Source organism: Microcaecilia unicolor, chromosome 11 (genome assembly GCF_901765095.1).
Source record: "Microcaecilia unicolor chromosome 11, aMicUni1.1, whole genome shotgun sequence".
Classification (NCBI taxonomy): domain Eukaryota; kingdom Metazoa; phylum Chordata; class Amphibia; order Gymnophiona; family Siphonopidae; genus Microcaecilia; species Microcaecilia unicolor.
Window position 1 is genome coordinate 70,816,835 of NC_044041.1, and position 23,679 is coordinate 70,840,513.

General features: G+C 45.4%; 1 protein-coding gene across 6 annotated transcripts in view; it reads right to left on the minus strand.

Annotated features, from left to right (window-relative positions):
- Positions 1–19,585: 19,585 nt before the first annotated feature.
- The window catches only part of MISP (mitotic spindle positioning), a 41,773-nt gene continuing 37,679 nt past the window's right edge, over positions 19,586–23,679 (minus strand). For 5 of the 6 annotated variants that reach the window (XM_030218224.1, XM_030218228.1, XM_030218226.1 and 2 more), the window contains exons 4-5: positions 22,257–22,295; positions 19,586–20,146 (exon numbers count right to left, since the gene is read on the minus strand). In XM_030218224.1, coding sequence (XP_030074084.1) covers positions 20,060–20,146; positions 22,257–22,295 — 126 coding nt within the window. In that variant the 3' untranslated portion in view covers positions 19,586–20,059. The remainder of the gene's footprint in view (positions 20,147–22,256; positions 22,296–23,679) is intronic. The other variant, XM_030218229.1, reaches the window with a different exon arrangement.

A 23,679-nucleotide genomic window follows, 5' to 3' on the forward strand; every position in this document is an offset into this window, starting at 1 on the left:
CCGGGACAGGATTCTCTGTTTTTACAAGGGACAGCCACGGCAGTGTTTCCGTTGCGGATCCTTTCGCCATTATAGTATGTCTTGCCCAGTACAACAGTGTGTAAAGTGCGGGAGTAAGGAGCACTATACAGAAAATTGTTCCTCTATCCGTTGCAATTTGTGCGGGGGTCTGGGGCATGCCTTTAGAGACTGCCCGAGGGCGCGTCATAATAGGAGGGATGAGGGCAGGGGGAATATGATTCGGGGAGAGGGGCAGGATCTAGGTCAGGGTTCTGGGGGTCTGGGGGTTGGGAGGGCTTGGGAGGAAGGGGGAGGAGAGGGAGGTTTGGGGGTACAGGGGAGGGGTGGTTTGCAGGGGGAAGAGGAGGGTTTACGGTTAGAGGAGGGCGGGGGTCTAGAGAATAGAGGGGGACAGGAGGGGGAGGGAAAGGGAGAGTGGGTTCAAGTGTCAAAATTAAAGAAACGGAAGGTTTCAAAGGGTAAGGGTTTGACATTACAGGGGTCGCCTGGGGTGGGGCAGGGGGGTAATCGATTTCAGATTTTGGAAGAAGAGGATGGGGGGGCAGAGATACAGGGGGAGGGGGATGATGGGGAGAAGGGACCTCAGGAAGAGGGAGGAGGGGAGAGGAGTCGGGGAAAGGATAAGGGGGAAAGGAGTCAAGGTAGGAAGGGAAGGGGTACCCATGACGAGGAGGGGGGGATGGAAGTGGAAGATGCTGGGGTTGGGGAGGAGGAGGGGGTTCCGGTAGGGAAGGGTGGGGGGGGTAAGAGGAGGATGGGGCAGGGGGTGGTTAGCCAGGAGCAGGCTCAAGGGGACGGTAGTGTAGAGGTAGGAAAGGAGGGGGAGGGGGTGCAGAGGGGAGAGGTTCAAGAGGGGAAGGTTGCAGGGAGGGATTCCGTAGGGTTTAAAAAGAAGAAAGGGAGGAAGAAAGGAATGAGGGAGGGGGGAGGGGAAGGTGGGGATCAGGATACAAGGATAAGGGACTGGGCGGCAGAGATAGGGGATAATGGAGAGGAGGATTACATTCTGGGTAGCAGGTTGCCACAGAGAGTAGATAGTATGCAAAGGAAGGAGGAGAGTGAGGAGTTGCATGAGTCCTAATGGGGGGTATGGCAGGGCTTCTTCTGACGTTCGCCACCCTAAATGTAGCGAGTGTGGCTTCCCAGAGAGCTCAGTGTTTGGCCTATGAGTGCTTTTCTCAGGTTAAGGCCGATTGTTTTCTGATTCAGGAAACGCGTTTGCAGAACCTGGAGCAGCTGAGAAGGGCGCGCAGGGATTGGAGATGGGGACCCTCGGTGTGGGGGCTGGCAGGGGAAAGATATGGGGGAGTGGGGATTTTATTTAAGTCACATAAGGTGGAAATTCAGCGTGTGATGGAACTCGGGGTGGGGAGGTGTTTAGTGGTAGACGTATTATGGCAGGGTATGGCGTTGCGAATTATTAATCTTTATGGGCCACAGACTAGGAAGGAGCGCAGTTTGTTATTAGGGAAGATCAGGCCTTACTTGTTTACTGCACGCCAGGTAATTTGGGGGGGAGATTTCAATTTAATTCTTAGGAAACAGGATAGTGGGGGTACTAAGGTACAGGTGACATATGATGGGGTGCGCTTGCTCGGGATCATGAAAGAGGGGGGGTTGATAGATGTTCACATAGAACATTTCCCAGATGAGGATGGATTCACGTTTAGCAGGGGGAGATGTAGGAGCCGTATTGATCGGTTTTTGGTTCGAAGAGGGGTATGCCAGCGGGGGCCTCGCCTGCTGGACGTGGATTTTTCCGACCATAAACTGCTTCTTGTGGAAGTAGGGGGGTCGGCGGCTCATAGGATAGGTAGGGGGTTGTGGAGGATGAATTTAAGATGGGTCCAGGATGAGGAGGCTCAAAAGAAATATTTGAATTTTTTAGAAGACCAGTTATCCTTACGGGGGATCTTTCCCTCCAGAGGAGAATGGTGGGAGGTGGTGAAAAAACGGACGCGTTTCCTTTTCATGGGACAGGCACGGAGGAGGGGAAGGGAAAGGACACGTTTGGGGATGGCCTTGAAGCAAAGGAAGGATTATTTGATTTCCAAGGGAGGGAGGAAAGAGGATATCCAAGAATTACAGTGTCTGTTAGAGAAGACTCAATACGATCGGTATTCCTCTTTAGTTTATGAGAGGGACTTTGGTAAATTGATTAGCCCAGATCCCTTCGTTTGTTGTAGGGAAAGAAGAGAGCATAGGGTGGTGGAGGGTTTTAGGGATACTAGGGGGGTGATGCAGGATTCCAAAGAGGGAATATTGAAGGTGGTGGAAGAGCACTTCAGGGGTTTTTTTTTCGGATCAGCACTTGGATGGGGGGAGGATGGATCAGTATGTGGAAGGGACTCCGGGGGTGGGGAATTGGGGGTCTCATCTCCAGGCCCTTTCGTGCCCCTGGACACTGCAGGAGGTTGAGGAGGCTATAGGGGCCCTGAGAAAGAGGACATCTCCGGGGCCGGACGGGCTGCCGGCAGAATTCTATCATACGTTTCGCAGGCGCCTGGCTCCGATTCTATTGGATCTCTGGGAAGAGGCACGTCAGAGGGGGTCTCTTCCAAAATCCTTGTTGGAGTCTGCATTGATTTTGTTAAGTAAGGGCAAAGATCCGCAGCTGTTAACTAACTGGAGGCCTATTGCGCTACTAAACTGTGATCGTAAGATCTTTGCGCAGATGCTCTTCAAGCGTATGCGGCAATTCTCGGGGGACTTGTTGGCAGCCTCACAGGCTTGTGGGGTGCCGGGTAGAGGGGTTCTGGAGGCTGCGGCATGGGTGAGGGAAGGTTTAGAGCGGAGTCGGGAGGAGGGGTCAGGGTGGCTGATGGTGGCGCTTGACCAAGAGAAAGCCTTTGACAGGGTCCAATGGGAATTTCTCTGGCGGGTTTTAGAGTATTACGGGTTCCCTAGGGATTGGGTGGCACAATTACGATTGTTATATTCTCATGCACATGCATTTCCATTGATCAATGGGTGGAAAGGGGGGGAATTTGAGCTGACGGCAGGGGTTCGGCAAGGGTGCCCTTTAAGCCCTTTGCTGTATGCATTTTCTATAGACCCTTTTATTAGGCGTCTGGAGCAGGGTGGGGTGGGAGGATTGAGGGGGGTGGAGGTAAGCACGGGAGAACAGTTGCGGGTGGTGGCATACGCAGACGATATTACTGTGTGGGTGGCGAACAAAGCAGAAGGGGATAAACTTTTGGAGTTCATCCACGATTTCGCAGGGGCTACAGGGTCACGGGTGAATATCCACAAATGCAACAGTTTGTGGTTGGGGCCAGGAGGGGAGCAGTTTGAATTAGGAGGGGGTTTCCCGGGGGTGGTGGATAGAATGAGGGTTTTGGGGATTTACTTTGAGATAGGAGATTATGCTAAATTCAACTGGGACAGTTGTCTTCAGGAAGCAAAGGGGCGGGTGGACAGGTGGAAGAGGTGGAAAATGTCCATGGAAGATCGGGTGAAACTCATCAAGACCCATTTGGTGCCCCTCTTTTTGTTCATCAGCTACATTTGTTTGGTACCTGAAAAGTGCTATGCCTCGTTGTATAGCATTTTCTTCCAGCTGCTGTGGGGCAATCGGTTGAATCCAGTTAAACGAAACACCACATATCTATCTAGGAAGGAGGGGGGGTAGGGATGATCAATCCGGTTTTGTTTTTTAGTTCTTTGTTTGTGCACTTTAATCTAGGGAGAGCGGTGGGTCAGGCTCCTCCAGGGTGGGCGAGTAGTGTGCTGGGGTGGTGGGAGAGGGTTTGGGTGGGGTGGAGGAGAGGGGAGAGGGTAGGGGTATTGCGGAAAGGGGCTCCGGAAAGGGTAGGGTACTATAAAACGTTAGTAAAATTAGTACGGGTCTGGGGGATTCTAGTGGGGGAGATTAGGGATGGGAAGAGAGGAATCTGGGTGGAGAGAGTGCGCTCCCAGATGTTCTCTTCCCCTCTGGTACTTAGGGATGCTCCTAGGGAAGTGCTGAGGCAGGGGCTACGGAATATCAATTCGGAGAGGATTCCGGCTAAATATCGGGACATTGCCTGGCTGTCCCTACACGGCAAATTATATGTCAGAGAGAATCTGAGAGATAGGAAGATCCAGGACAGGAACTGTCCAAGGGGGGAATGTGTGGGGAAGTTAGAAACCATGGACCACTTTTTGAAGGACTGTCCCTTTTCCCGGGGGGTGGGTGACAGGGTTTCTGCTCTCCTCCAGATCCCCACGTTCCGTTCCTATACATATGCGGACTGGGTGTATGGATATCGATTCAAGAGAGGTCAGCTGGATCCAGGGACAGGGTTCTTGATTTCGCTCATTCTCCGGTTCTGTCTTTGGATGGCTCGTTGCCGGGTATCCTTGCACCAAGAAGATAGATCCATTGAACAGGTCAGTTGGGATGTGGTGCGGGCGGTACAGCAAGTGGCGCAATGGGAAAGAGTGGAGAGGGATTCACCGATGGTGTCCTTGTGGTGGAAGCATGTGAGGTTAAAGGCCTTATGATTATAGTTACTGTGATGTTGTGTTGGTTTTAATTGTAGGGGGGGAATAAGGGGGGGAAAGGGAGGGGGAGGGGTGTATATACGTATAGGGGAAGAAGGGATTGTTTTGGTGATAGAATGGTTTGTGTTAGGCATGTGAATAGTGGTATTTATATGATTTCTGTATTTTTGTTATTCGTTGCTGTAAATAAAGAAATCTCCAAGCATCCACTACTCTCTCCGTGAAAAAATACTTCCTGACATTTTTCTTGAGCCTGCCCCCCTTCAATCTCATTTCATGTCCTCTCGTTCTACTATCTTCCCATCTCCGGAAAAGGTTCGTTTGCGGAATAATACCTTTCAAATATTTGAACGTCTGTATCATATCACCCCTGTTTCTCCTTTCCTCCAGAGTATACATGTTTAGTTCAGCAAGTCTCTCCTCATACGTCTTGTTTTTTTTATATATATTTTTATTCACGCAACAACAAGTTGTGAATACAAAATACAGCAACTCTGCTCAGTATACAATTCAAAATCGTCAATCCAAACTTACGTTCAACATTTATGTCTATTCTAAAATCTTTTACACAACCTGTAGTGCATTTTATTGTTTTATCCCCCCAAGCATCCCACCTTACATTCTATCAAATATTCCATTCTACTTCTCACCTTCCACACCCTCCCTCCCCCCTCCCCCATTCATCCCTGCATACTCCTTCTCCCAGTGTCCCCTCCATCTTCAGGTGATTAATTGTAGACATTCTTCCCACAACGTGGCATACTTGCGAGTCTCTGGTTTATTAGCCTTGGAGTAAATTTGCTTCTCGTGTGTGCCTACTTCCCTCATTTTTATTTTCCATACCACTCCTAGTGCACCCTCCTCGACACCCCAAAACTGCAATATTGTTTTTTTAACCAGCAGGAGGGAGACATATACCAGCCTCCTGTATGGCTGAGTCAATCCCTGCCCAACTAAGAGTGACTGTTCTCCAAGCAGTAAAGTGGCATAGTCCCAGTCTAATGTTTTCTGCACCACCTTATTAAGCAGCTGTATAGCTTCATTCCACAACCCCAGAGCCGGGCATTCCAGGAAAGAGTGCAGCAGCGTCCCCTCCGTCCCCTGGCATTTAATACATCGCTCGTCAGTCCATAGTCCTATCCTTGCCCCTTTTGCCCTGGATATGTATGCCCTATGTAATATCTTGTATTGCGTTTCCTGTAAGTCAGCTGCCTTGACCATGCCGTATAGGGTCGTGAACAATTTCTGAAATGTTTGCTCAGTATAAGTAGTGCCCAATTCTTCGTTCCATTTGGCTATCAATATCCCCATTTCCTCTTCCCGTCTATGTTCATTTAACACCTTATACCATGTCGACAAACTATTTAACTGATATGGAATTTTGAGTAGGATTTTGTCTAATTGACCCCACGTCCACGCCTCCCCGTGTTTTTTTCTTATGGTAGTCCAGTAATGTCTGACCTGAAGGTATTGTAACAAGTTTTTATTCATCAGTTCCCATTTTTCCTTCACCCGGTCAAATGTATCAAAAGTGTCTGTGTCGTTTTCCAGTAATTGGCCCAAGATCCTGCACCCATTGTCCCTCCAGGTACCAAATGCTGTTCTACCCATTCCCGGTGGGAATGCTGCATTACCCACCAGGTTCATGAAAGGTGAGACCTCTGGTGTTCTCTGTTGACGCTTCCTCCACCACCCCCAAGCTCTCCGCATGGGCTCCAACAGTTCTCTCCTATCAGTAATATTTATGTCTCCACTAGGGCCCCCGTGGATTAAGTTGATAAAGGACCAAGGTCTGCTCCAGATCTCCATCCCCCGCTCTGGTAAATATCTCTGCTGGCCTATGATTCCTTCATATATAAAGCGCATTAGCGCTGCAACATTATACATGCGAAGATCTGGTAGACCCAATCCACCCCTCTCTCTCCTAAGGGAGAGTTTAACCTGACTTATCCTTGCCCCTTTTCCTCTCCAGACAAAGTTCCTGATAATTGATCGAAACAATCGCTCCTCTTTCCTTAACACCCATATAGGTGCTGCCTGTAGAGGGTAAAGAATTTTTGGGAGGAGGATCATTTTGACCAGAGTTACCCTGCCCATCAAGGAGAGTGGTAGGTCTTTCCATTTACCGCACAGTTGCCTTATGTTCTCTATCTGGTTAATTACATTTTTTCTATAAAAGGTTTTTGCATTAGTACTAAGGAAGACCCCCAAGTATCTCATTGCCCCTTTAACTGGTGTTATGGGTAATCCCTCCATCCCAGGATCTCCTTCTATTCCCGACAACGGGAGTAGCTCTGACTTAGCACAGTTCACTCTCAGGCCCGATATATCTCCAAACTCTCTAATTAACCCCAGTGCCCGGGGCAGATCTCTGGGTCCATTTGCTAAGTATAGAAGAATATCATCAGCAAATAAGTTAAGCCTGAGCTCCTTGTTTCGTACTTGGATCCCCCGTATCTGCGTTGTACTACGAATTCTTATGGCCAATGGTTCAATTGCTAATAGAAAAAGGATTGGAGACAGGGGGCATCCCTGTCTGGTGCCTCTGCCCAGAGAAAACCGCTCAGTAAGCTTCCCATTTACCATTAACCGGGCCATGGGGTTTCTATAGAGAGCCTCAATCCAAGTCACCACTGGACCCGACATCCCAAAGTGTCCCAGGGTCTCAAATAGGTATCGCCAAGATATGCTATCAAAGGCCTTCTCCATATCAAGCCCAGTTATAACTTCTAGGCCCCCTTCTCCTCGAAATTTGTGGATGGCCATCAAGGCTCGCATTATATTCATGGAACCATGACGACCCGGCACAAAACCCACTTGGTCTTCATGAATGAGTTCGGGTAGCACTTGGTTCAAACGCCTAGCCAAGGTAGCCGCTAAGATTTTTATATCTTGGTTTAATAAAGATATTGGTCGGTATGAGCCCACCTGTTCCACATCTTTACCGGGTTTTGGCAACAACACTACATGTGCCTCATTATGTTGTATATTCAGGCCCTCTCTCACAATACCATTAAACCATGCTTTTAGTGGTAATGCCACCAGATCGCTCAATATTCTATAGTATTCAGGGCCAAACCCGTCTGGTCCCGGTGCCTTTGTAAGTTTCAACCCTTTTATGCTGGACCGTATTTCTTTCTCTGTTACGGGCCCATTTAAGAGGTCCAATTGCTCTACTGTCAGTGTTGGTAGCTGCAACCCTTGAAAAAAGGCTGCCGATTGAACAGGGTCATATTCCCGCTCCTTATATAGAGAGCTATAATATTGGGTAAATTGTTGCATAATTTGGGCCTCGGTAGTAAATACCTCTCCCCGGTCGTTCTTTATAGATAAGATTAATTGCTTTTTCCGTGGAGGCCTCACAAGATTTGCTAACAGCCTTCCTGCTTTACTACCCCATTTGAATAATTTAAACCGCTGATAGTATATGTCTCTCTCTGCTCTCGCATGCAATATGTCATCAATTTGTTTTTTGAGTTGGGTCAATTGCATCTTGTGTGTGTCACTTATAGTCTGCATATGTGCCCTCCTTACATGATGGTATTCCTGCGAGAGCCGCAGTAAATCTGCCACTCTTTGTTTCTTCTTACCCGCCATATATGCAATGATGTATCCCCTCATAACTGCTTTAGATGCTTCCCAGTACGTGCTAGCACTAACTTCTGATGTGTTGTTATGTGTCTGATATTCTAACCATTGAAGACGCAGAAATTCTCTAAACTCTTTATCCTGGTAAAGGTAGGGGGGAAGCCGCCACACCCTCTCGCCCGGCTCCGCCGCAAAGGAAACCGCCACCGAAACCGCCGAGTGATCACTAAGTGCACTGTCCACTATTTCTGCTTTTACAATTTTTGGGACCAAAGAGGGCGCCACCAGTAAGTAATCTAGTCTCGAGTATATCTTATGTGGGTGTGAGTAAAATGTATATTCCCCATCCTGAGGGTGCAGAAGTCGCCAAATGTCTACCAGCCCCAACTGAGACATCACAAAAGGTATTCCCTTATCTTCCCAGCTCCGCACCCTCATTTTCCTGGGTTTACAATCATTGGTGGGGTCTGCTACTATGTTAAAGTCCCCTCCCATTATAATCTGATAATTGGAGTAAGGAATCGCTCTAGCCACAAGATCAGAGAAGAATCTATGGGAGTATACATTGGGTCCATATATGTTACAGAAAAGAATTTGCTGTCCCCATAGTTCCCCCATAACTAACACATATCTACCCTCTTTATCTTGGATCACTTTATGACAGTGAAATGGGATTTGTTTATGAATTAAAATTGCTACTCCTCTCTGTCTGGAGTTGTATGCTGAATATCCAACCTCTCCAACCCATCCCCGTTTCAGCTTTTGATGTTCTGAAGCCGTGAGATGGGTTTCCTGTAGGTATGCAATGTCAGCTTTTTCTTTCTTCAACCATGAGAGAATCTTAGTTCTTTTAATAGGTGAATGTAAACCATCCACATTAAGCGTAATAATTTTCAAGCTTCCCATACTAACAACAGGTGTGCATAATAACCCAGTTCATTGTGTGTTATACCCTGCCCGTCTCCCAGCCCGACACGCAAGGTTTTGATTGTACCATCATTCCAAATATATTTCCTATATATCTTCTGCTTCTTCCCTTTATTCACCTGAATCCCTTCATATCCCTGGGCTCCCTTTTTCCATGTATCCCCCTTCACCGAAGCCCTTCTTCCAATTCTTATCCTTTCCTTCTCTTCCCCTCCTCCTTCCATTTCTTCTTCATTCACACTCTCACACACACCCCCCTCCCCTTCCCCCCCCCTTCGTCCCTCCCTCCCTTTTGCCATATTCTTCCCCCACATCCTTCACCTACTCAATCCAACCCGAGGACATCCGAAGTCCCCCTCCCCCACCCTTCCAATAACTATGTTACACAGATAGTTACCCATTGCTTATTACAGGTATATTCATGACAGTCCATAGCGTCCTGGAGGCACTATAACTGCCCAGCTCCATTTTTAAGTCTATGTCCGACCAGCTTGACTAAGAAAGGCTGTTCATTTTATGAGTTATCTATGATGTTTTCACCTCTCCCTGTAACATGTTGCACGTGCTCATCGCGGGTTTCCTTCCCACCGCCATGTCTTCCAATCTTGCTGAAGATGGGAGAGATGCTCAAACCCAGCTCTTTCTTTTCTTTTCAGTGTCATTGGAGTGCATTAAGTTCATATCCTCTAACATAAAATCAACACCAAACATGTAGCGCTTCTACTCTTTCAGCTCCACCTGGCCGTTTTACTCTGGATCCTTAGGCCTCGACATGTCCAGCAGATGAAGTTTGTTCATATATTCTTTTGCTGTAGCTGCATCATTGAGAATAATAGTCTTTCCATCGGTCCAAATTTTCAATTTAGCTGGGTATATCAGGGCAAATCGTACCCCCCTCTTGTAGAGTGCAGTGCAGGTAGGTGTCATGGCTTTCCGCAGCAGTGCCACTCACGTCGAATAATCATTAAATAACAATAAGCGACGGCCTTCATATTGTAATCCCTCCTTGCCTCTCGAAGCCTTCAGTATCTTTTCCTTTGCCTGCCAGTTCACAAAGTGCGCAATCGCTGTGCGGGGTCTGGTATTATTGTCTCCCCGGTTCCCAATCCGATGGGCTCTGTCGCACGCGTAATGGCTCTGATTCTCTTCCAGGCCCAGGTGGTCAGGTATCCATTTGGAGAAAAAATCGCATAAGTCTTTGTCTAGCACTGTTTCAGGCAGTCCAGTTACCCGCAAGTTGTTCCGTCGGGAGCGATTTTCCTGCTCCTCAACTCTCTCTTTCATCTCTGCCAGCTCTTTCTGGAGTGCCTCCAGCTGCGTGGCGGCAGTTTGGGCCTCTTCCTCCCTTGCAGCTATCCTGTTCTCCACAGCGGTAAGCCGAGCCGCATGGGAGTCAAATTTTTCATTGATTTCGTCCACCGCTGACTGTAACTTATTCAGTTTGTCCTCCAAAGCAGCTGACACCGAGCGAGAGATTTCCTGCGCCCAGTCCGCACTCACCGCAGCAGGCATACTCTGTACCGCTCGGTGTTCCGCCATCTTGCCTGGCTCTTGTTTCTCGGAGGTCGTCGTTTTTTTGTGTGATTTCGGGGGCATTCCGCCCTTGGCGTTACCTCAGCTTTCACCCGCGATTTCTCGCTACTTGGATCGGTTTATGTGCTGTTCGTCGTTGAGTGTTGACCCGCTGTATAGCAATTTTAGGGTGGGTAGGCGCGGAGCCTCGTCTTCCCGTGTCTTCTCAAGTAGCAGGCATCACGTGATCTCCCTCATACGTCTTGTAACGCAAATCCCATACCATCCTCGTAGCTTTTCTTTGCACCGCTTCAATTCTTTTTACATCCTTAACAAGATATGGCCTCAAAAACTGTACACAATACTTCAGGTGGGGCCTCACCAACGACTTATACAGGGGCATCAACACCCCCTTTCTTCTGCTGGTCACACCTCTCTCTATACAGCCTAACAACCTTCTAGCTACGGCCACCGCCTTGTCACACTGTTTCGTCGCCTTCAAATCCTCAGATACTATCACCCCAAGATCCCTTTCTCCTCCCGTACCTATCAGACTCTCCCCGCCTAACACATATGTCGCCCGTGGATTTCTATTCCCTAAGTGCATCACTTTGCATTTCTTCGCATTGAATTTTAATTGCCAAACCTTAGACCATTCTTCTAGCTTCCTCAGATCCTTTTTCATGTTTTCCACTCCCTCCCGGGTGTCCACTCTGTTACAGATCTTAGTATCATCCGCAAATAGGCAAACCTTACCTTCTAACCCTTCGGCAATGTCACTCACAAATATATTGAACAGAATCGGCCCCAGCACCAATCCTTGAGGCACTCCACTACTCACCTTTTCCTTCTCCAAGCGAATTCCATTCACCACCACCCTCTGGCGTCTGTCTGTCAACCAGTTCCTAATCCAGTTCACCACTTCAGGTTCTATCTTCAGCCCATCCAGTTTATTTAAGAGCCTCCTGTGGGGAACCGTGTCAAAAGCTTTGCTGAAATCTAAGTAGATTACGTCCATAGCTCATCCCTGATTCAATTCTCCTGTCACCCAATCAAAGAACTCAATGAGATTCGTTTGGCACGATTTCCCTTTGGTAAAACCATGTTGTCTCGGATCTTGCAACTTATTTGCTTCCAGGAAATTCATTATCCTTTCCTTCAGTATTGCTTCCATTACTTTTCCAATAACCGAAGTGAGGCTTACCGGCCTGTAGTTTCCAGCTTCTTCCCTATCATCACTTTTGTGAAGAGGGACCACCTCTGCCATTCTCCAATCCCTCGGAACCTTTCCCGTCTGCAAGGATATATTAAACAAATCTTTAAGAGGACCCGCCAAAACCTCTCTGAGCTCCCTCAATATCCTGGGGTGGATCCCGTCCGTTCCCATGGCTTTGTCCACCTTTAGCTTTTCAAGTTGTTGATACACACTTTCTTCCGTGAATGGTGCTCTATCCACTTCATTCTCATTTGTCCTATTTGCAGTCCATCGCGGTCCTTCTCCAGGATTTTCTTCTGTGAAAACAGAACAAAAGTATCTATTTAGCAAATTTGCTTTTTCTTCATCATTTTCCACATAGCAGTTCGCAGTATCTTTTAGTCTCACAATTCCCTTTTTAGTCATTCTCCTTTCACTAATATACCTAAAGAAATTTTTGTCACCCCTCCTTACATTTCTAGCCATTTGTTCTTCCGCTTGTGCTTTTGCCAGTCGTATCTCTCTCTTGGCTTCTTTCAGTTTCATCCGGTATTCCTCCATGTGTTCCTTTTCTTGAGTTTTTCTGTATTTCTGGAACGCCAACTCTTTAGCCTTTATTTTCTCAACCACTTGCTTGGAGAACCATATCGGTTTCCTTTTTCTCTTGCTTTTATTTACTTTCCTTACATAAAGGTTCGTGGCACTATTTATAGCTTCTTTCAGCCTGGAGAAGAGAACCAACTGAAAGTAACAGGATAGATCATAAGGAATGCCAAGCCAAATGCAAAGCGGAGATAAGGAGGGCAAAAAAGGACTTTGAGAAGAAATTAGCGTTGGAAGCAAAAATACATAGTAAAAATTTTTTTAGATACATTAAAAGCAGGAAACCGGCCAAAGAGTCGGTTGGGCCGCTGGACGAAAATGGTGTTAAAGGGGCGATCAAGGAGGACAAAGCCGTAGTGGAGAAATTAAATGAATTCTTTGCTTCGGTCTTCACCGAGGAGGATTTGGGGGGGACACCGGTGCCGGAAAGAATATTTGAAGCGGGGGAGTCGGAGAAACTAAACAAATTCTCTGTAACCTTGGAGGATGTAATGGGTCAGTTCAGCAAGCTGAAGAGTAGTAAATCACCGGGACCTGATGGTATTCATCCCAGAGTATTAATAGAACTAAAAAATGAACTTGCGGAGCTACTGTTAGAAATATGCAATCTGTCCCTAAAATCGAGTGTAGTACCGGAAGACTGGAGGGTAGCCAATGTTACTCCGATTTTTAAGAAGGGTTCCAGAGGAGATCCGGGAAATTATAGACCGGTGAGTCTGACGTCGGTGCCGGGCAAGATGGTGGAGGCTATTATTAAGAATAAAATTACAGAGCATATACAAAAACATGGACTGATGAGACAAAGTCAGCACGGATTTAGTGAAGGGAAGTCTTGCCTCACCAATCTAATGCATTTTTTTGAGGGGGTAAGCAAACATGTGGACAATGGGGAGCCGGTTGATATTGTATATCTGGATTTTCAGAAGGCGTTTGACAAAGTGCCGCACGAAAGACTCCTGAAGAAATTGCAGAGTCATGGAATCGGAGGTAGGGTATTATTATGGATTAAGAACTGGTTGAAAGATAGGAAGCAGAGAGTAGGATTGCGTGGCCAGTATTCTCAGTGGAGGAGGGTAGTTAGTGGGGTCCCGCAGGGGTCTGTGCTGGGTCCGTTGCTTTTTAATGTATTTATAAATGACCTAGAGATGGGAATAACTAGTGAGGTAATTAAATTCGCCGATGACACAAAATTATTCAGGGTCGTCAAGTCGCAGGAGGAATGTGAACGATTACAGGAGGACCTTGCGAGACTGGGAGAATGGGCGTGCAAGTGGCAGATGAAGTTCAATGTTGACAAGTGCAAAGTGATGCATGTGGGTAAGAGGAACCCGAATTATAGCTACGTCTTGCAAGGTTCCGCGTTAGGAGTTACGGATCAAGAAAGGGATCTGGGTGTCGTCGTCGATGATACGCTGAAACCTTCTGCTCAGTGTGCTGCTGCGGCTAGGAAAGCGAATAGAATGTTGGGTGTTATTAGGAAGGGTATGGAGTCCAGGTGTGCGGATGTTATAATGCCGTTGTATCGCTCCATGGTGCGACCGCACCTGGAGTATTGTGTTCAGTACTGGTCTCCGTATCTCAAAAAAGATATAGTAGAATTGGAAAAGGTACAGCGAAGGGCGACGAAAATGATAGTGGGGATGGGACGACTTTCCTATGAAGAGAGGCTGAGAAGGCTAGGGCTTTTCAGCTTGGAGAAGAGACGGCTGAGGGGAGATATGATAGAAGTGTATAAAATAATGAGTGGAATGGATCGGGTGGATGTGAAGCGACTGTTCACGCTATCCAAAATACTAGGACTAGAGGGCATGAGTTGAAGCTACAGTGTGGTAAATTTAAAACGAATCGGAGAAAATTTTTCTTCACCCAACGTGTAATTAGACTCTGGAATTCGTTGCCGGAGAACGTGGTACGGGCGGTTAGCTTGACGGAGTTTAAAAAGGGGTTAGATAGATTCCTAAAGGACAAGTCCATAGACCGCTATTAAATGGACTTGGAAAAATTCCGCATTTTTAGGTATAACTTGTCTGGAATGTTTTTACGTTTGGGGAGCGTGCCAGGTGCCCTTGACCTGGATTGGCCACTGTCGGTGACAGGATGCTGGGCTAGATGGACCTTTGGTCTTTCCCAGTATGGCACTACTTATGTACTTATGTACTTATGACCATTGTCCTTCCACTTCTTGTACTTCCTCCCAGCCCATCATCTCCTTCCTCAGGTATTCCCCCCATTTTACTAAAGTCAGCACACTTGAAATCCAGGACTTTGAGTTTTGAGTGGCCGCTCTCCACTTTAGCTGTTATATCAAACCAAACCATTTGATGGTCACTGCTGCCCAGGTGGGCACCCACTCGGATATTTGACACGCTATCCCCATTTGTGAGCACCAGATCCAGTGTCGCTCCCTCCCTCGTGGGTTCCATCACCATTTGTCTGAGCAACACACTTTGGAAAGCATCCACGATCCCTCTACTTCTTTCCAATTCCGCAGACGGAACCTTCCAATCTACATCCGGCAGATTGAAATCTCCCAGCAACAGCACCTCTCTCTTGCTTCCCAACTTTTGAATATCTGCGATCAGGTCTTTATCTAATTCCTCCAATTGTGTCGGAGGTCTGTAGACAACACCCACGTGGACAGAGGTTCTATCATCTCTTTTTATGGTGATCCATATCGCTTCTTCCTTTCCCCAGGTCCCTATCATTTCAGTCGCAGTGATATCATTCCTCACATACAGAGCTACTCCTCCACCTTTACGACCCTCTCTATCCTTCCTAAATACTTCCACTCTTGTGCAAAGGAACCACATCCGCCCTTCTCCAGTCCACCAGGACCACTCCAGTTTCTAAGGAAGCATTGAAGAGGTCCATCAGCGGAGCCGACAGAACTTCTCTGAGTTCCTTAAGCACCCTCGGGTGTATCCCATGATTGAGGTCTGTAAAATCCTGAGTGGTATAAATGGGTAGAAGTGAATTGATTTTTCACTCTTTCAAAAAGTACAAAGACCAGGGAACACTCAATGAAATTACATGGAAATACTTTTAAAACAAGTAGAAGGAAATATTTTTTCACTCAAGGAAGGCCAATGGTAGTGCCAGTGTTGTCTAAGGGCTCCTAATTTTGCAATTAGCGTGCTTAAAAAAAAATAAACTGTTATAGCGCGTATTATATATGTGGGCATGTTATATGAGTTTATTTTTACATAGTCATGCAATTTGCATGTATTATATGAATGTGCACTTTATACATTTGGGCATGTAATATGCATAAAAATAAGGTATATATAAGAGAGATTTGCATAAAGGAGGCAGTGCATGCAAATCTATCTCATGCATATTTACTGTGGATATCCTTAAAACCCGGCTGGCTGGGTGTTCGCCGAGGCCTGGGTTGAGAACCCCCCACCTAGCTGATCACAAGGACAACTTTCTGCTCAGGTAGAGATGCCAAGTGTCACTCATTAGGAGCAGGGCCGCCGAGAGACTGAGCCAGGCCTGGGGCAGGGCCGCCACACCCACCCACCCATCAGAACTGCAAAATACCTTGGCTGGTGGGGATCCTGAGACCCCACCAGCAGAAGGTCTTTCTCCAGCACAGTTCTTTCCTCTGCCACATTGGCTGCCCCTGCGGCTGCTTTTTCTCTCGCGTTGCACATAGTCAGTTTCAAAACCGAGCATGCGCGGCCTGAAGGCAAAAGCAGCCGCATGGCAGGCAATGCGACAGAGTGAAGAGCAGCAGCACTGGAGGAAGATCTCTTCTGCTGGCAGGGCCTAGGAGGGATCCCTGCCAGCCAAACCAGACGTCCTGCTGGGAAGGCCCTGCGCCGGAGTTTTCTCTCTCCTGCTCCTGACGGGACGCAATCACCTGGGTCCCATCAGGAACAGGAGAGAGAGAGAGACCCCAGAGCTGGGCCTCCATTGGAGGCCCAGGCCTGGGGAATTTTGGCCCCCCGTCCCCCCTCGGCAGCTCTGATTAGGAGTCTGTCACACTCATTTGAAAGCTCCTCACTCCCACACACTTTGAGCCCTGTTTCGCACTCATCAGAGCTTCAGTACCAGTGCACTGATCTTGATCACTGCTTTCATGAGAGGGAACTGGGAAGCCTTAAAGAGGTAAACCAAGCGGTCCAACCAGTAGGAAGAAATCTGAGCACACCTTCTTACATACTGTTTCCCCCTGCCCTGTCCCTTTTCCCTTTACTGCAGTTCTGAAAATGCTGTGAGGTACCCGGTCAAAATAGCCCCCCGACAAAAAAGCTCCTGACATAACAGTTACTGTCAAAACAGCCTGCCCACAATATAGCCCTTGACAAATTAGCCCCCCCCCCCCCCCTGACAAAAGGACCCAATCAGGCTGCCCAGAATATAGCACCACATTTTTTTACTAATAATCTTACCTTGCCAAACAGGATAAGGTTGGTAAGACTATGAAAATGATGACTCTATTGTTTGTTTTTTTAATTAGCATGTTGATAGAAGAATAGTTTCCTTAAACAGCAGAACAGATCATGAATACCAGTTGGTAGCTATAGAATTTTATTTATATATGCTTTATCCAATGCAATGCTGGTAGGAGCCTGTATCAGTGAAGATTTCACTTGTAGTTTATCATCTTTTTTTCTGATGTGTTATTTTTTTTCTAGGGAGCTATTTTGTCAAGGGTTATTTTGTGTGAGGAGCATTTTGTTAAGGGCTGATTTGTCAAGGGCTATTTTGTTACAAGGCTGTTTTGTTGGGGCTTTTTTGTCTGGGACATTTTGTCAGGGCTATTATGTGGGGGTGCCATGCTGTGAAGCCAACGTACATATGTTTAAGTGCTGGGTGGAAAACAATTTTCAGCTCAAACAATTTACTCAGATTGCTCCCCGCTTTGTCTGTATTCCTTCAGAGGCTTCAAAGACAAGCCAATATCATTTAATGGTGGCTTTATTCATTTGTAAAGCAATATTACACGTAAATTGTTCTAGATTTATACCCTGGCTGTACTGTCTGAAAAATTGCACTCTGTGGCTTTCAATCTCACTCCTTCGTGTGATAAATTTCACTGTTTGGGATGGTTCACCCTTGGCATCTCTGCTCATGTAGAATGAGAAGGGATGTGCACGAGTGACGAGATTACCAGTCACAAATACTTGGGGGAGGGGGTCTTTTACTAAGGCGCGCTCACATTTTTAGCGCGTGCTAAAAACAGGTGCATGCTAAACATTAGAGACGCCCATAGGACTACATTGGCATCTCTAACGTTTAGCGTGCACTCAATTTTAACGTGAGCGCACCTTAGTAAGACCCCCTTAAAGACTTATTTTTAAAATCTGTCCATCAATATCTAAAACAGCATTTTGAGCTGAACATGCAAAAATGTGACTTCTCCCACTCATACCATTTCCCTCCATCCTCCTAACTCTTCCCACCACCAATACCTTCCTCTCTAGCTCCCACTCTCAGATTACAGGGCAGGAAGCTGGAATGTGCTTCCAGAGTACAGATGAGAAAGGGGTTTGTTTTAATCTGGCTCCTCTGGTCAAAACATGTTAAAATGATTCACCCTATTCCTTAGATATTTGTCTGTATCTACAAAAAAATAAATTATTTTCTAATTTTTATAGCTAATACATTCACTGAAAAAATATAAAATAAACCCCAAAGAGCTCTTTGGAATAAGCACATACAGAAGGCACTTTACAAACTGTCCAGACTGGGACAAATACTGCAGATACTTCTTAAAAGGCACATCACACCAGTTTTCAAAGTGAAAATATATGTGTATTCTGGTGCAAAAATCACACATAAATCTTCCCAGCAGAATTATACCAGTTCTCAGAGTAAAAGCCCACAAGTACTCTACTCTGTTGCAAAGACCACACCAGCCATGTACCATCTGGTGCAAACACTGCATATACATCTTACCCAAGGGAATCACACTGATTCTCAAAGTGAAAACAAGCATGTACTCTGGTGCAAAGACCACACATACATCTTACTGAGGGGAATTGCACCAGTTCTCAAAGTGAAAGCACCTGAGTACTTGGTGCAATGTTTTACCCATGGGAATTGCACTGGTTCTCAAAGTGAACCATGTACTCTGGTGCAAAGACCACACATACGTCTTACTGAGGGGAATTGCACCAGTTCTCAAAGTGAAAGCACCTGAGTACTTGGTGCAAACACTGCACTTATGTCTTACCCATGGGAATTGCACTGATTCTCAAAGTGAAAACAAGCATGTACTCTGCACATACCTCTTACTGAGGGGAATTGCACTAGTTCTCAAAGTGAAAGCAACTGAATGCTCTGGTGCCAAAGACTACACATACATCTTACTCAAAGGAATTGTACCAGTTCTGAGTAGAGGAGTGTGGTAGCCGTGTTAGTCCACTCTTAAGGTTATCAATAGAAATCAAACAAAATAAAACATGGAAAAGAAAATAAGATGATACTTTTTTTATTGGACATAACTTAATACATTTCTTGATTAGCTTTCGAAGGTTGCCCTCCCCTCACCTATCCACACCCATCCTGTTAGAGTATCAATGATATGCTTTGATGTCCCCATGCATACTTCCTACCCACCCCCATCCTCCCACCCTGTCAGACTGTCATAGTAATGCTTGAATGTTTTCACTTATATACACTGTCAGCTTGCACATTTGCTTATTTCCGATCTGAGGAAGAAGGGCAACCTTCGAAAGCTAATCAAGAAATGTATTAAGTTATGTCCAATAAAAAAAGGTATCATCTTATTTTCTTTTCCATGTTTTATTTTGTTTGATTTCTATTGATAACCAGTTCTGAGTGAAAGCATTTGCATATTTTGGTGCAAAATTTGTACGTGTCTTACCCAGGGGCCCCACACAGAGTGAAAGCATGTGAATACTCTGGTGCAAAAACTGTGCATGCATCTTACCTAGAGGCATTGCTCCAGTTCTGAAAATGAAAGCACACAAGTACTCTGGTGCAAAGATCACACATGTGTCTAACTAGAGGCATTGCACAAGGTTTGAAACTGAAAGCACATCAGTACGCTGGTTCAAAATCCACAGGAAAAAGTAGCTACTGATTTTGTAGCAATGTGGACAGTTTGAAAAGTTCCCCCTAAAGATTTATAAAGCTTTTGACTGCTGTTATTGAAATGAATGAATGTAATAATTACATCTATTTTTAATTCATTCTCTGGAAGTTTTCCTTATTTTAGTTCATAAATGATCGTTATTTTTAATCAAAATAAAATATTCATTCTCTGGAATATTTTTTTCCTTTAGTTCATAAATGATCATGTTATTTTTAATCAAAATAAAATTTGTAAAATAACTTAATTAAACGAAATGGGTTTTTTTTTAAGTGAAATAGTGCATGCTGTGATATGCGCTTGTTCAGATTCAGCCACATCACTTTGTTGCAGAAGGAAGGAATTCTTGCAGCCTGTTATAGTTGTTGGTACTTCTGTTTATGATCACACATGTCCCATGCTATTCCTGCCTCGCGTGATTCTGAACTTCCACCATCTCTGATGGATCTGTAAGATGCAATTAATGTTTCAGTCAACCAGAATATTATGTCTTTATCATGATGAGAAGGGTAAACATTTCTGTGTTTCTTGTTCTTCTTGTCAAATGAAAGGAATCTTGATTCCCTTAATTAGAAAATTCTTCCTTACAGTCTAATGTAAAACAGGTTTTGTTGTGTATCTTTTTGAGGCCAGGATGTTAGCTTGAGTTTCACAGCTGCCATTTAAATATCTTTGTTTGCATAGAGTCCTGCTTCCCAGCGTAAAGCCATGACACTCTTATGGCGATTCACTCGGGTAGATTCTACAATCTAAGGAAGAGAATGAAAAACAAATTTTAAGAAGATCAATGTTACAAGTGGCACCTTGGAGACAAGTGATGCTTTACACTCAGGCCCACCCAACAGTGATGTGACTGGTGGGGATCCCCAAGCCCTGCCAGCTGATGACTCCTAGCATCTATCTCTCCAGGAGATTGGGAAGGGGTCACTTAAATCCATTCCCCCACCAGCCACCGGTACTTTTAAATCCTAGTTCTTTGCTGGCTCAAGCAGCAACATATTCCCCCTGCTCACGCTGGCTTGAGCCTTCCCTTTGATACAACTTCCTGTTGCGTCAGAGGGAAGGCTCGGAGCTGGCATGCGTAAGTGCTGGTGAAGAACTAAAGGATTTAAAGGTACTGGGGGGGGGAGAGATTAGGGGAGTGGAGTTGTGGGGGGGTGGAGGGGGGTGGGGGTTCAAGCCCACCCAAAATTGAATGTCTGGCTACACCCCTGCTTGGACAGCTGCTTCCTACCCTCTTGCCACATGGTGCTGGATGCCTTATGCTTAATGGTAAGGAGAGAATAGAATACACAGCACTCGGCTGGTTGGTGTAGCACAGAAAATAAGCGATTCCTCAGATGCCACTGCCCTGCTGTCTGTAATTAAATGTGGTTGGTAAGTGGGATGAATTTGTGCAGTGAATCTGACAGTAATAGATGGGGCTATTCTTTTTCCTGGTCATGTCAAATCTTTCATTTCTTGCCACTGGAGCTGCTAGAGGTCAGAAGTCCAATGTGAAAAAATCTTGTAGGAGGGCAACTTCTGAAACGCTATATAGTTGTGCAAAGTGTGATTTACTTACATCTGTCTCGCCAGTCTGGCTAACACTGGGGGGCAAAGGGCATGGAAGTCATATTGGCAGTGGGGCTAGTGAGCCAACTGAGCATTAGTACCTGCAACATTTGGGAAGGGGTGCTGCCCCTCCTCATATCCACTCCAAACTATGCTTATGCTGGGGATCTACAGCTTGCATTCCTGGGAGCACGTTTAGGGTACAGTGGGAAAACACATAGAAGAAGCAGGTGCAAAGTGAGGGGGTTCTTAATACCCCTGGCCAATTTTCAAAGGGAAGCTTAGGTACAAGATGTACAGATAGTGCATGCAGGTGGACTCTTTGAAAAGTGTTCCTTAATGAATAGAAAGGGGGGTGAACATGTTCACTAATCTCTGAGAGATGCATACAGACGACATAATGAGGTAACACATGCAACCCTTGTCCACGCCTACTCTAGTGGAAATCATTCTCTTGCACATTTTTTGACTCCATGTGCAAGTTTTCCGGACATTACTCACCCTTAAACTCTTTTTACTCTATCTTATCCCTCTATATATTCTACCTCCATTTACACCCTATGCTCAGAGGCATAGCTGGGTGGGTCGCCAGGGGGAGCAACTGCTCCCCCAAATGAACTTCTGATGGCACCGGTGCCTGTTTTTGATGTGATCTGTCACATTTAAATTAAGCACCGTTGCCACTGGCAGTCCGCTCTCACTCCCCCCGTGCCCTTAACCTGGCTACACTTCTGCCTATGCTGTCTATTAAGACTTTTTTTTAATGTGTCTTCTGTTGACATTGTAAGTACCTTACTATGCTATAATGTGTGTATTATTATTATTTGAGTAGTTTCACTGCTGTAACTGTCTATTGCCTATGTATGGCTTATTCTTGTGGTACAGGCAAAACACAGAAGAATAAATCTGTACAAATAACACAAAACAGAAGAACACACTGGAGAAGGCAAAGACAGTTGCTGTAGATTGCGAACTGCAGACCTTTGGGACACACACACAGATATATATATATATATATATATATATATATATATATATACATATACATATATAAGCACTGAAATCCAGTTGGGTATTTCATCCCTTACACTTCCAGACTCCTGATTCAGGTATTGTAGCCGAAACATGGCCCGTGTCGAGTCATATAGAAGTGTAATAAAAGTCTGCTGACGCCTACTATATTTGGTCTTTGTCTTTTCCACCATATTCTTGTGCTACACCACCTTGGGTGAATATCTTCATAAAGGCATTAAAAAAACAAATCCTAATAAATAAATAAACCCTGGAGTCTCTCCTGTACATTACCTTAGTATTTACAAGGTCGCTGGGATCAATGCCTGCATACTGAAAGAGAAAAGCAAGTGATTAAAGTGTAAGCAGGAATGATGGACATTGTGAACATACAGCAGAGTACAGGGAATCCTCAGAAATCCCTGTTTTTAGGCCCCTTGTACCCCTCCCAAATTAGCATATACCAGCCATCAACAACTTGGGGGGGGGGGGGGATAAAAGAAACCAGGGCTACGCGCATATGAGAAAGTCAATTGTTTATTTACTTACCAAATACAGATACAATTATAGTTTCTCATGAGAGATCAGTACAGTTACATAAAAAAGATGTTCACTGTGACTGCATCTCTGAAATACTGTTCTGAGACAGCGGCTTATATAATTTGTTTCAGACAATGATTTACATTACTTTTTCTGCAAATTATCCTTCTCATAGATTATTATCTGGTTCTTACCATCTGCTTTACTAAACCTGTTAAACCACATTCTTTCTTTTGTTTACACTAGTTTCTTTCCCAAGCCTGCTTGCCCATAAGGGTATCATAATAGATCATAAATTCCAGAGTCACACAGACTTATCAATCTCTAGCCTTTTGACCCATTCCATAGTGTATGACTGTGCTCATAATTCTACATCTGCCCCCTTGAAGGCCTTGAAAGGTTCTTTCTTACTTAAAGTAGTTTCAATTAATTGTTGCACTAAACTCCTAATACAGGGTATTACACAACAGCCAAATATTACAAATACAGCAACATTGAGTATAAGGTTTTGGTTCCACAATACCACCATATGTCCGCCCGAGGACGAGAAAAGTCAAGGTCAATGGTAGAGGTTAAGTTAGTTACATAATGAAAGATTACCAACTGAGTAAGGATTCAGGATTTTTTTCTCGGGTTAGACAGATCCCAAAAATTGTCCCAGGGACTGGTGGTCTGAATACCGGGGGTGTTTTCACTCCCTTGGGTAAATTGGGGAACAGTAGACTGAGGGAAAGGCAGTGTGGTTCGATAGTTTTCAGATACAATTAAACTCTGGATAGTATACCAAATCCAGTCTAGCCACACATTAGCTTCAACGAAACCAGTCTCAAGAACAAAAGTTTCCCACAAGAAAAACACTATTTTATCCATGCAAATGTTATTCAAAATTGTTTCCTAACACTGGGGTTTGCTAAGCTGATAGCGTGGCTGGCTGTGCGCTAGTGCCAACACAGCCCATTCACTGTGTAAACAGACCCCTGAGAGTCTTGTAGAAAAAGAGCAAAAATGCAACCTGAGGCTAATTTCTATTTGGGTTTTGCACTTATATAGTACCTTATTCCCCCCGAAAAAGGATCCATGGAGGGGCATAATCGAACGGGGACGACCATCTCTAAGGGCGTCCATCTCTAAGGATGTTCCGGCAAAGGGGCAGGAAAATCCGTATTATTGAAACGAG